The following is a 12683-nucleotide window of genomic DNA, read 5'->3' on the forward strand; positions in this document are numbered from 1 at the left end:
TGTCAAAAGAGATTGAATTGTTTTAGAAAATAAGGTAAATATTAATATGTAGATATATTTATATGTTAGAGTGAATGCGCAAAAAATGCAAGGGTACTTACACTCAACGTAGTTGCGGGCAATGAACTTCAGCACCTCATCAATGGCGATGACGGGGAAGGAAAGCTTCAAGACTACCAACCACTGGTCGAGGTTCAGATGGGTCAACTTGAAGACCATCTGGGGGGGCAAAAGAGCGGGAGTCAGAACTGTTGGGAAACTACGGCTGAGAGCAACTACGACAAAAACTAGTGGAGGAGACTTCAGAATAATTCCTACAACTGGGAGATTTACAGACGCAGCTCTTAAAGGACAACTTCTGTATTTTTCAACCTGGGCTCTATTTCCCCATGTGTATGTGTGCGTATGATTCATGGGTACCACTTGTTCTAAAATTGGTTCAGTACTGAGGTGCGAAACGAGCTAAAATGGTAACGGGGGCAAATGCGTCCTGTATAAAAGTGCTTTTTTTCGCCACTGACTGGTTCAGATCGCCGTGTTATCTCTGTAGATAGCATATTGTAGTGGCCCTGGGGCAGTGGTGAGTGTGAATAAGTGGAGTCAGCTGTCAGTCAGTGTTGGAGCAGAGAGGGGGAGGGCGGCCCCGCTAGGTACTGTAAGTGAGTATGTGTGTGTGAAGTGTGTGTGTTAGCCTACGCTAGAAGAGTCAGAGTTTGGGACGGAGTCTTTTATGTGCTACCCCCTGGAGTGTTACCGGAGTTTTTGGAGTGCTCAAATAAACGGGCCTTTTTCCCACAAGAACACGATGTCGCGCAACACCCCGTAACGTTACAGCTTTCACAGGCTGCCTTTGTCGGACGGCGAGATGCTGAAGTTGTGGCTAGTTGTGCTACAAAATGGATGCTAACACTCCTCTCCAGACACTGCACCTTGCAGACCATCGGGTCTGCAGTGCTCACTTCTTCCAAGATGACTACTGCCAGCCGAAGAAGAGAAGACATACAATCCTGAAACATCTCTTCCTCAAGAGAATGGCTGTCCCACGTGTAGAGAGAGCTACAGACACAGTGGAGCAAAGCTCGTGACATCACACAGCCCAGAGGTAAGGTAAAGGCTAGTATGCTATTTACAGAGATAACACTGGCGATCTGAACCGGTCAGTGGTGAAAAAACGCACACTTCATACACACATACTCACTTACAGTACCCAGCGGGGTAGCCCTCCCCCTCTCTGCACCAACACTGACTGACAGCTGACTCCACTCATAGCACTCATAGCACTGGCGATCTGAACCAGTCAGTGGCGAAAAAAGCACTTTTAATGCACAAACTTATACGGGACGCATTTGCCCCCGTTATTGTTTTAGCTCGTTTCGCAGCTCCGGTTGCATCCACCTCCCTCAATACTGAACCAATTTTAGAACGAGTTGTACCCATGAATCATATGCATACATACACATGGGGAAATAGGGCCCAGGTTGAAAAATACCGAAGTTGTCCTTTAACGCCCAGACACACCAAGCCGACATCAAAGAGTGAGAGGTGAAGAAGGCCATGTGTTGCCTCATCTCACATCACCTGTGTTTTGGCCACAAAGTTGCACCTGAACAAACCGCAAACACAACAGCCAACGGCCAACTAGCAGGTATGTTCTGCACCCGCGTGAGAAATAACTCTCTGTAGCAGAGCACAGAGCAGCGGAAGTCTGACAGGATGGATACAAGGTGCTGCTTAGCAGTTAGCACATCAACATCACAACCCAGTGTCGGAAGACCAAAGAATATTTACGAACAATAGCACAAAAAGTTTGTTTCGATCTCACTCCCTCTTGACTTAAGCTGAAGTTTGCTTTCCTCACTTCCATTTCTCTTCGTAACCACTGAGCTACACTGTAAATCGGAGTAATTTCATTCACCGGTGAGCTCCGCCAGCTCGAAAAACTACCGACAAGGGGCGTGTAGTGCCAATGGTGCAGAACACACCGCAAAAACTAGGGTTAACATTGACCGCTGGCTGACTGTCGGGTGGGTGGCTGACTTACGGGCAGAGGGTCAACATAGATGATCATGAAGTGCAGGGACATGGAGAGGGTCATGGCGGCGAGCAGCCAGAAGTTGCTCCATGGGGGCATGCGCACCAGAGACTGATTCTCAGACAAGCTTGAAAAAGAAAAAAATGAGAATGAAAATGAGAACGTGTCACCTGAGGAAACAACTGGGGTCATTATGAAATGTGTCATCATCAAATCTGGAGAGTTACCTGTTGAGGGCGTTGCACATCTCGATGGTGACCAGCACAGACAGGGCCATGGTCATGGGAGGAGCAGCCTCAAAGATCTCACACTCGACGCCAGCGAAGTGCTCATTTTCTTCCTCGCACTGCATGAAGTGGGACTGTACAGAAGAGGTGAGGTTAGTAAGTGTCTGTGTGTGTGTGTGTGTGTGTGTCTGTGTGTGTCTGTGTGTGAAAGAGAGCATGAAAGAGAGAATTACTTACCAGCTGGTAGTAGGTGACACCGGGACCCTCATCATCGTAGAGGAACCAATAGGCTGCACCTCCAACAGTGGCGGCACCGACGTATCCTGTTAGAACAAGTGAACAGCGTTGGTGTAGGCGATGGTTTTTCCTGCCTTTAAACAAAATCCAAACATAATGTCCAAAGTCCTACATACCACCAATAGCCATGTATCTGAAGAACAGCCAGCCAGAGATCAGGGGCTCCTTGGGGGAACGTGGGGGCTTGCCCATGATGTCCAGATCAGGGGGGTTGAAGCCCAGAGCGGTGGCGGGCAGACCGTCAGTAACCAGATTGACCCACAGCAGCTGGACGGGGATCAGAGCCTCGGGCAGACCCAGGGCAGCAGTCAAGAAGATACTGATAGAGTAAAAAAGGAAATAATAAAACACATGGAAGGTCAAGGGTAGCCAGAGACAGAAAGAGTGTGGATTACAGTGCCTGTTGTGTAAGCCACTCACCAGACGACCTCACCAACGTTGGAGGAGATGAGGTAGCGGATGAACTGCTTCATGTTGTTGTAGATAGCTCTGCCTTCCTCAACAGCAGCCACAATGGAAGAGAAGTTGTCGTCAGCAAGTACCATCTCAGAGGCACTCTTGGCAACGGCAGTGCCAGAGCCCATGGCGATGCCGATCTCGGCCTTCTTCAGGGCAGGGGCATCGTTCACACCATCACCGGTCTGCGGTGGGCGGAAGGGAAGCATGAATTAAACTACACAAATGTACAGACATAACATGGACATGCTGTAAATACTGAACACAAAACCACAAAGACAAGTACTCTGATGCAGCTGCGCTCTCACCATAGCAGTAATGTCATCATAACCCTGCAGGTACTCCACAATCTTGGACTTGTGGGATGGCTCCACACGGGCGAAGCAGCAAGCCCTACGCACAGCCTCGGACTGTTCGTGGAGGGGCAGATCGTCAAACTCACGTCCAGTGTAGGCCCTGCCCTCAACATCCTCCTCCTCGGTGAAGATGCCAATGCGACGGCAGATAGCGATAGCGGTTCCCTTGTTGTCACCTGAAATATGGAGAAGGAGAAGTTTGGAGGGGAGTGGATAGAGTTGTTTTAAATTCTGTATACTGTAGATACAGTAGAACGGTGACAGTGGATGTTTGAACAAATACACTACACACAAGAAGAACTTTATATAAAAGTAGGGATGTACGTGTGTTTACATTTAGATAACAGATTCTCCCTGTAAGAGCACATTATATATTAGGTTATATTTGGTCAGTTGCTCAATTGGTTGTTGGATATGCTCCTTTCTGACCAAATTCACATTGGTCGCTGCTGTTACTTTCAAAGGCCATGTGTCTACCAAAGTGTTTTTTCCAACTTGAAAATGGCAGTTGTTTTTTAGCACTTGCACGAGTATGTGATGGTTGGTATTTGTCCTGCCCCTCCTCCACTGTGATTGGACGGCTGGGTAAAAAGTGACAGTGACTAGCGCAGCATTTTACCCAAAGTTAAGTCTCTTTTTTTAACAGAAGCATGAACGTCAAGTTCTGTAACACTTTATTGGACACACAACACTACCAGGGATAACATGCAGATGTTTTTCCCCCCTTGACCGATCAATTGCTTGAGGAGTAAGTAGAATTTCAGTCGACCAAGATGTTGAGTCTGGTTGAGTACAGTCTTAATCAATACATTTCTGTATCCGTAATTCATCCCACCCATATTACTAACCAGTGATCATAATGACACGGATTCCAGCAGCTTTGCACAGCTCAATGGAGCCAGTGACCTCCTTGCGAGGGGGATCCAGCATACCCACGCAGCCAACAAAGGTCAGGTCAGTCTGAGGAGAGAAGGGCAAATGGAGTCATTCAATAGAAGTTTTCACATGTTCATCACAGCTGCACCCACACATCTTAGTATTGAAGTTCTCACCTCATAATCTATAAACTTGGTTGAGTCCTCGAGGTTCATCTCGTCCAGCTTCAGTGGGCTGTCACGGGTGGCCAGGGCCAGGCAACGCAGGGTGTCACGGCCGGTACCCCAGTCCCTGATCACAGTCATGATCTTCTCCTTGATGGCGTTGGTCAGGGGCACGCGGGTGGTGCCAACACGCACATATGTGCACCTGTCAATCACACCCTCAGGGGCGCCCTGTGGAGAGAGCAGTAGGATAATTTTATGTTAGGTTGAATGCTACACCGTCAGAGCGCTGGCTTCTGACCAAACGCTGTGAGAAGGAAGACAGACGCAACTTGCCTTCACAAACATCTTGGCACCACCATCACCCTTGGTGGGAGTGCAGTACACGGACATGGACTTCCTGTCACGGGAGAACTCCAGAGTGACGTTCTTCCTCATGAGCTGTTTGATCACCTGTTGGATGAAAGGGGTTTTTATTAGATCGTATCATTAGATAACCTGTTATTATTATTATTATTATTTACCCTCTCTCTGATGTAATAAATTACAATTAGCTGTGGATATAATTTTGGATAAACCAGAGTTCTAGTTTTAAATTCAAATATATTATAAGATGAAACATATTACCGGTGGCGCCCTGGACAAATTTGCCTAGGGCTCCAAAAATGCTAGAGCTGGCCCTGTACTCATTGTTCATGTGTTGCTTTGTTAGTGTTTTGTCTTTTGTCTTACAGTTAAAATTCAAAAAAGGGCAAAAACAACAAACAATAAGAAAATGAATTATCCTCAACACGTAGCAAATAGCAGGAGAAAACTTACTGAGCAGCAAGCGTTGGCTCTCTCAATCCTGGACAAGCTCTTCACGTTGGTGTTGAACACGTTCATCTTCTCAACCAGGCAGGACAGGGCAGTCTCAGTGGCCTCACCGACCTTCTCATAGATCTTCTTGGCCTGAAGAAAAGGAAAGAAATGTGTTTAAACTGTGGAAGGTCTTGAGGTTTCAGTGTATGAAATGCGCTGCATGACTTTATTACTTTACCTCGTTGTAGTCCAGAGAGGAGTCGTTGCACAGGGCACAGATGGTAGCCAGCTCAACAAGTCCGTCGTAAACGCTGCAGTTCACCTTGGCACCTCCCTGGGAACTGAAAAAGAAAGAAATAATTAGATATAAATGTTTATAAATGTTTTCATGCGCTTGTTAATGAATGCCTGATTTGGAACAAAAAAAAAATCAACTTACACCTCGCCCTCGGGGGTGTACTTGGAGCCAGAGATATCGAATGCATCAAGGTCAATGTGTTCACCTTCAACGCTCTTGACAATGAACATCTGTGGTGGAGAAAACAAAGACAGTTTTAATTGGGTCCGAAGTAGGCTAGGGTTTGTAGATAAACAGTCGAAAACAACTCAGTTTCCTTTTTGAGTTTGAAAAAAAAAAGTTTCCCTCACCTTGGTCACACACATCTGGTTGGTGGTGAGGGTGCCAGTCTTGTCGGAGCAGATGACGGAGGTGCAGCCCAGGGTCTCCACAGAGGGCAGGCTTCTGACGATGGCGTTCTTCTTGGCCATACGGCGGGTACCAAGGGCCAGGCAGGTGGTGATGACGGCAGGCAGACCTGAGAGACATTGGTGAAAACTGTGAGTGTGATGAAGACGCGGCGGAGGAACAAACAGCCCTCTCATACTCTCACTCCATCTGGTCTCATGACATGCTTCCCTCACCCTCGGGAATGGCAGCCACAGCCAGAGCAACAGCGATCTTGAAGTAGTAGACAGCACCACGGATCCATGAGCCTCCGTGGACGGGGTCGTTGAAGTGGCCAATGTTGATGGCCCACACGGCGACGCAGATCAGGGAGATGACCTTGGACAGCTGCTCGCCAAACTCGTCCAGCTTGGCCTGCAGAGGAGTCTTCTCCTGCTCGGTGGCAGCCATCTGGTCACGGATCTTACCGATCTCAGTGGAGACTCCGGTGGCAACAGCAACACCAATGGCCTTGCCGGCAGCGATGTTAGTGCCCTGCAGAGCAGAGAAGCAGAAAAAGGTTAAAGATTTTGTCAAATCACCAGTCCAAAACCCAAAGACTCTTCATTTACTATTATTACTGACAAATAAAAGCACCAAATTCTCACATTTAAGAAGCGAGAATCAACAGTTGTTTTACATTTTTGCTTGAGAAATGACCAAAGCAAGTGATCGATCAGCAAAATAGTTGGCGACTGATATTAATCTAATCTAAATCGACTAATCGTTCAGCTCTAATAAGAAGAAACATGAAAAAATCTTGAAACACAGTGAAGAAATATATATATGTATGTTGATAAGGCGCTTACAGAGAAAAGCATGTTCTTCTTGTCCTGGTTGACAGCTCTGGGGTCGGGCACAGCCTCAGTGTGCTTGATCACACTGACGGACTCACCTGAGAGAGAAAACAGACAATCAGCTCAGTAATAAGCCAGCGGAGTTGGGACAGAAAAACACATCTTCTGCAGAGTGAAATTTTCCTCAAAGTTTACCAGTAAGGATGGACTGGTCAACACGCAGGGTGGTGGACTTGATGGAAACAATCCTGATGTCAGCGGGGACTTTGTCACCAACTGTTGGGAATCACAAACCAGTCTTCATTAAAATTAAATTGTCATAGAACAGTTTTTGTATTTACATTAAACATAAAATAAACACAGCTGGTAACTATATATATATTAATTATATTAAACAAATTGTCAGTTCTTGGTCTGAAGATGTACGCTCACTGTTTTGCAGCTCTGAGTTTAGTGATGCTTTTTTTAATAATGAAAAGCTCAATATTGGTTTGTTTAGAAAATCTGTGTTTTGTTATGACGATGGAAAAGAGAATTATGTTGTATATACTTTGTCTAAAAAGCAAAGATCTCTATGTGCTCATCTGAGATCTGGTATATTACCTTCTACTGCTGAAAGTGGACAGTATTTTAATCTAGAAGAAGAAAAGCAGATCTGTCCAATGTGCTGATCAAACAATATAGAAAATGAGTTTCATTTTATTTTCTACTGCCCTTTAATTATGAACTGCGCAGTGCTTTGTCTGATGGTAAAAGGGTGAGTATTGATTTTGTAAACATGGAAGATGTACAAAGACTTAGATGGCTGTTCACATTTGAGACACATAGATTGGCCAATTATCTGGGTAGGCGTGCGAGAGGAGAACGGGGGCTCCTTGTTTGAGCAGTTGCAGTTTGTTTTTTGTTTTTTTATTTTATTTTTTTTTCCTACTTGTCTGCATTTTCTTCTTCTTTTCAAGGGCCAAAGGCATGGCTGCTGAATGAATGAATGAAATGTATTGGCCATCCACCAATTACATCCCTAACTGAAAAATAATTAAACAAATGTTCGCATTTATGGTCGATGAGATTCTAAACTTAGAGCCAAAATTCTCAGAGTAATGGGGAGAGGCAACAGGTGTACACTGACAAATGAACAGAAGTGGGCCGTAGCAGTGAGGGGAGAAGAGGTGCGGCAGGTGCTAGTACGGGTATTTATACTCATGATTTTGCTTTCCCTCAGTCAGCATGTTTTCACAGCAGTGCTACTCATGTTGCCTTGAAAAGACACGAGGCTCTGCTATCAGGTTTTACCCAAAAATTCTTTCTTTCCCTCAACAGAAATATGAAGAAACCCACTGGATCTTTGTTGTATCTTCTCACAGAAATTTGATACAGACTGTGATATTACAGATCAGGCTGACAGACTGGGGTTCTGCTCTTTAAGAATGATCAACAGTCATGACATTTCTTACCGGACACCTCCACAATGTCTCCGGGGACAATTTCTCTGGCCTTGATCCTCTGCACACTCTTTCTGTCAGAGCGATAAACCTTGCCCATCTCAGGCTCGTACTCCTTGAGAGCCTCGATGGCATCTTCAGCGTTACGCTCCTGTGGCACACATACAAAGACACAGTCAGCTAAAATGAAAACACAAACACACATTTACAACTTTTGAGTCACACTCTAACAGTCATCAATAAACTCATGTCAGCACGCCTGTTTATCCTTGCGTAAATGTAATCTATACTCATGGTGTCCTTGGTCTGGCACTTGCAGTGTCCTCCAGTAGGCTTTGAGTCATTACACAAAGCACTTACGCACTGATACACAGCTACTGATGACACATGAGTAGGTCAAATCTATGACCTGATGTTTGCCATGTATTGTTACGGCAGTTATTTTTCAAATAAACACCAATTACTGAGTGGACAGTGGTGCATGGATCTATGTTTATATGCATAATCTCAGGGAGCGTGCAATGAGAAAGTACATGCTGAGTTAAGAGATATTTAGAGCAATAAAATCTTGCAATGAAACAAGAATGAAGCAGCTGATTTCGACACTTGGCGGGGATGTGATGTTCCCGTAGTGACTGATGCCCGACAGCAGTGTCAATTACTTACTGGCATGCATGTAGAAGAGCATGACTTGCATAATGCAAATAATCCATCGCCTATCTGGCGAACATATCGTATTTTTCTTCTTGAATTGCGTGAATAATATTGTTTATTTGAGATTTACTCGATGTTGTAACAGCAACTTTGGAGCACATGCCGGCTATTTTGAGTTTAAAAGTTGTAAAAGTTGAGCAACCACGTCTGGGTATAAAAACATGGCAGTAACTGGAGTCTGTGTACTTTCTGTCATCATTGCAATGGATATGTGTGATTGCTCAATGTGCCGCTGGGCCTCGTCACTAACCTGCCACACTCCAACAACGGCATTAGCGATGAGGATAAGAAGGATGACAAAGGGCTCCACGAAGGCGGTGACGGTCTCTTCACCTTCCTCAAACCAGGCCAGCACCTGAGGTCAGAGTGGTAGAGGGCAAATCAGTGATGGCGTGTGAGCACAGGAGGGGAGACAACAGTGACAGCAGGCGTGAGGAATAGCACGCAAATACGTATTTATGTGCTTTAAATGGAAAATTAACATTTAGATTGTACCTGAAAGAAAAAATTGGTGGCAGCTTTATAACCTTGTTATGCATGATGATTGATGATGGTTTTAAAAGCTTGATTATACAGGCCATTTTATGACTTGGTATACTTTTAAATCAGTCCCTTTTTTTCCGGTATTGACGCCTGTTATTTTGATAACATATCTGCATGTCATAACATGATTACATAATCCTCATTAATTTGATCTCAATGTCCCATAACTCCTTGCTCCTTCTGACTTCAACCCTCTCTCTGTGGAGGCCCTTCGTTCCTTCCTTCAGGCCTGACCTTTCCCGAAGGATTCAGTTTCTCTCCTTAGCTTGGGGCTTTCTTAAAATAAACCCTTACCCCTCAGCCCCCCTAGACTTCTCTGACCCCCATCTCTCACTGGCTCCTCAATATTCGCCTTCTAAGGCCATCATGACAGCTGCCCAAAGGGGTGAAAGCTGGGTGCGGGAATTAATACACCTCGTACAAGCCCTTGCAATCTGTCTCCCTCCTCTCAAGTTGTCGTCCTCAAAAATACATGGAGGGGTGGAGGGACATGGAGGGGGATAAGAGGTCATCTGGACAAAGTGACCAGGCAGAAACTATCAACTGCAGCATGCTTGTTTACTCGCAGAGTTTGTTTGATGGGGTCTAAAGTTATATGGCCTGTTTTCAAGGTGGCAATCAAGAAGGCCCCAAAGATTATTGTGCCAAAAATGTAAAAGAGAGAATCACAAGTTTAATCCTCTTAATGAGAGTTGTGAAAGTATGCACCTGTTTTTCTTTCATAGATAAAAGTTGAGTGTCTGATCCCACGTGGTGCCAGTGTCACGTGGACTTTGTAGCTACTATTATGAGTACTACAAATACTACTGCTGTTACCTACTGCAGTTTACAATTACTGACATGTTTAAAAAAAAAAAAGACTTGTTTACTTACAAAAGAGATGCAGGCAGCCAGCAGCAGGATCCTGACGAGCAAGTCCTCAAACTGCTCAATGATCAGCTCCCAGATGCTCTTACCTGAGAGACAGACAGAGACAGACAGGGATATAAATTAATGAATAATTATCACAAAATATAAATGTGATGACTGAAATATGCAAATGAAAGGTGCAAAGGAAAGTGTTTTCAGTGTATAAACAATGGATTTCAGGTCTTTGTTGCTAAAGATGACAATCAAAATGTAATACACATTTCCAGTACAGTGCTATCAGTGTGTGGGCATCACCTGTATGCAACATTATAACAACCCTTCTGTGGACGAGGGGCTTTTTTTTTAAAATATTAATGATGGTTCAAATCAGGTGTCTGGAAGTTCTCATTCAGATTTACACATTTTATTTGTGTGGCTGGATAAACACTTACCCTCCTCAGCTGGCAGCTCTGGAGTTGGACACAAAGGTGAAGGAGGACAAAGGTTGTGGAGACAGAAAGACAGGACAACTGATGATTAATATACAGCAAAGAAACATGGCGTTCATCAAGGAAATATTTTCAACAATACTTCAACAAACTAAATGTGGCCTCAAGATCTTTGGTTTCTTAAACTTTCACCTTTTCAAAAACCTATGTGTTTTATGCTTAGAGACTGCAAGTGCTGTACTGAGATGCCTGAAATTAAAAAGCCATTGTTCTGTGTTTGATATTGAATCAGCTTTGACTTGTAACCTCGGCCTGCTGAAAACCTCACTGCAATGGCTGGTCACTTTATAAATTCCTTAACTTGTAAACAAAGTATAACATTCTGTTTAATGGTAGCTGACTAAAATGCTCCGAAGCAACCGAAACATCACTGTGAAAACAAGAATTCTTTTAGATATAATACCCTACTACAGTTTTCTAATTTGCCATTCCACTGGTTATTGATCAGCAATCATATCACGGATCATTTAGCCGTAAGCCATCTAAGGACCTCCCCTTTCTACCCGGCCTAAAATTATCCGTCTCTCCTGTTAACGCCCGCCCCATATATCACCCAGGAAGCTTCTTGAGCCATCACCTGTCTCTCTCGCTCTCCAGCCATCTTCTTTGGCTATCTTTAAATAGCTCTTCAAAGCCCTCAAAGTCTCTGCTTCTCAGTGTCTCTGCATTTCTACCAGCTGTTGCAACTCCTCTCTAAAAAAGCATCACATGCAAAATCTCAACCCAGCCCGACGCAACAAGTATATCTCATCTCCACTGGTGTTGACTCAGGAGAATCCCTCCGGAAACTACCCGAGGAAGTTTACTTTGAAGAATATTTTAATGCAAACACTCAGATATTTCTTTAACTGTGAAGTGAGAGGTTTCTCTTTGTGGCCTAGTTGCCAAACAGTGACTTTGTGAGTCTTTCCTCTTTCAGTAGACCTCCCACCCCATCCCTGACGCCCACACTCACCATTGAACCCATACTTGTCCAGGTTCTTCTTGAACTGGTCGGGAGTGAGACCGCTGTTCTCGTTCACTCCGAAGTAAGCCAGGCATTCTGCCGGGACCTTTGTGTGTGCGTTCTCCATCCTCTCAGGATAGACAAGGGATTGCCCGTCTAACCGTGCCTATCCACGCTCTTCTACCTCTTAGGTGTTCGCTGCAGTTTTTACCCTTGTTCCACCACCCGCGCCTAGAAGTGTGGCACCCTCCAATTCAGGAGTGCTGGACTGACAGAAAGAGCGAATAACCGCATGCACGTTCAGGGTTTTATACCACCAAAGGGCTCAGGATTGGTGGACACCCCGCTGACACACGCCTCCAAATTCCAGCATGGGAGGGCATGGTGGGGGGGCGCGGGTGGGGCTCGAGGTGGAGCAATGGGGAGGTGGGATGGTGGACTTGGACAGGAACTGTGGACAAGGCTTGGATTTGGAAAGGAGGCAATGCAGGAGAGTGGTGATGAAGGGGCTGGAGGGTGGGGGTCGCACCGTGGATGAAAATGAGATCTGTTTTTGGAACATGCATGGTCAGTGGAATAAGACGAAGGGAGAAGGTGAGAGACTGAGACAGGAGATCATCCAGAGTGGAGAGGGGGGAATTGGGGGGGCGCATTGAGTGATGGCTCAACTGGTTTCTGCTGAGGAAGGTGGCTGAGCCAGAGAGGGATGAGTAAACTGGTAAGAGACTAAAGATGGTAGACAAATAATTTAGTACAAGAATTAGCTGGCACTTTTACATGGACAATGTGAGTTAGACATGTCGGCACATTGACACATGAAGTTCAAAGCTCACCCAAGAAACAAGAACTTTGTGCAGCAGAACTACATCATCTACTGTCATCAGCATGTCTACATTTATCTTTAGTTCTGCAGAGCTGCTCATAATAACAGAGACACCAGACCTGATAAT

At 45.1% G+C, this 12683-nt stretch overlaps 1 protein-coding gene across 2 annotated transcripts in view; it reads right to left on the bottom strand.

Moving 5' to 3' along the window:
* atp2a1l (ATPase sarcoplasmic/endoplasmic reticulum Ca2+ transporting 1, like) overlaps positions 1-12023 on the bottom strand; it is a 15379-nt gene extending 3356 nt beyond the window's left edge. For both annotated transcript variants that reach the window (XM_033610839.2, XM_033610840.2), the window contains exons 1-22: positions 11743-12023; positions 10731-10748; positions 10303-10385; positions 9137-9241; positions 8185-8323; positions 6926-7006; positions 6743-6828; positions 6131-6428; positions 5858-6024; positions 5649-5737; positions 5448-5550; positions 5228-5359; positions 4745-4861; positions 4421-4639; positions 4217-4328; positions 3321-3544; positions 2977-3197; positions 2673-2875; positions 2497-2582; positions 2260-2393; positions 2042-2159; positions 102-219 (exon numbers count right to left, since the gene is read on the bottom strand). In XM_033610839.2, the coding sequence (XP_033466730.1) occupies positions 102-219; positions 2042-2159; positions 2260-2393; positions 2497-2582; positions 2673-2875; positions 2977-3197; positions 3321-3544; positions 4217-4328; positions 4421-4639; positions 4745-4861; positions 5228-5359; positions 5448-5550; positions 5649-5737; positions 5858-6024; positions 6131-6428; positions 6743-6828; positions 6926-7006; positions 8185-8323; positions 9137-9241; positions 10303-10385; positions 10731-10748; positions 11743-11860 (2971 nt within the window). In that variant the 5' untranslated portion in view covers positions 11861-12023. The remainder of the gene's footprint in view (positions 1-101; positions 220-2041; positions 2160-2259; positions 2394-2496; positions 2583-2672; positions 2876-2976; positions 3198-3320; positions 3545-4216; positions 4329-4420; positions 4640-4744; positions 4862-5227; positions 5360-5447; positions 5551-5648; positions 5738-5857; positions 6025-6130; positions 6429-6742; positions 6829-6925; positions 7007-8184; positions 8324-9136; positions 9242-10302; positions 10386-10730; positions 10749-11742) is intronic.
* Positions 12024-12683: the final 660 nt, after the last annotated feature.

This window comes from Epinephelus lanceolatus, chromosome 21 (genome assembly GCF_041903045.1).
Source record: "Epinephelus lanceolatus isolate andai-2023 chromosome 21, ASM4190304v1, whole genome shotgun sequence".
Lineage (NCBI taxonomy): Eukaryota > Metazoa > Chordata > Actinopteri > Perciformes > Serranidae > Epinephelus > Epinephelus lanceolatus.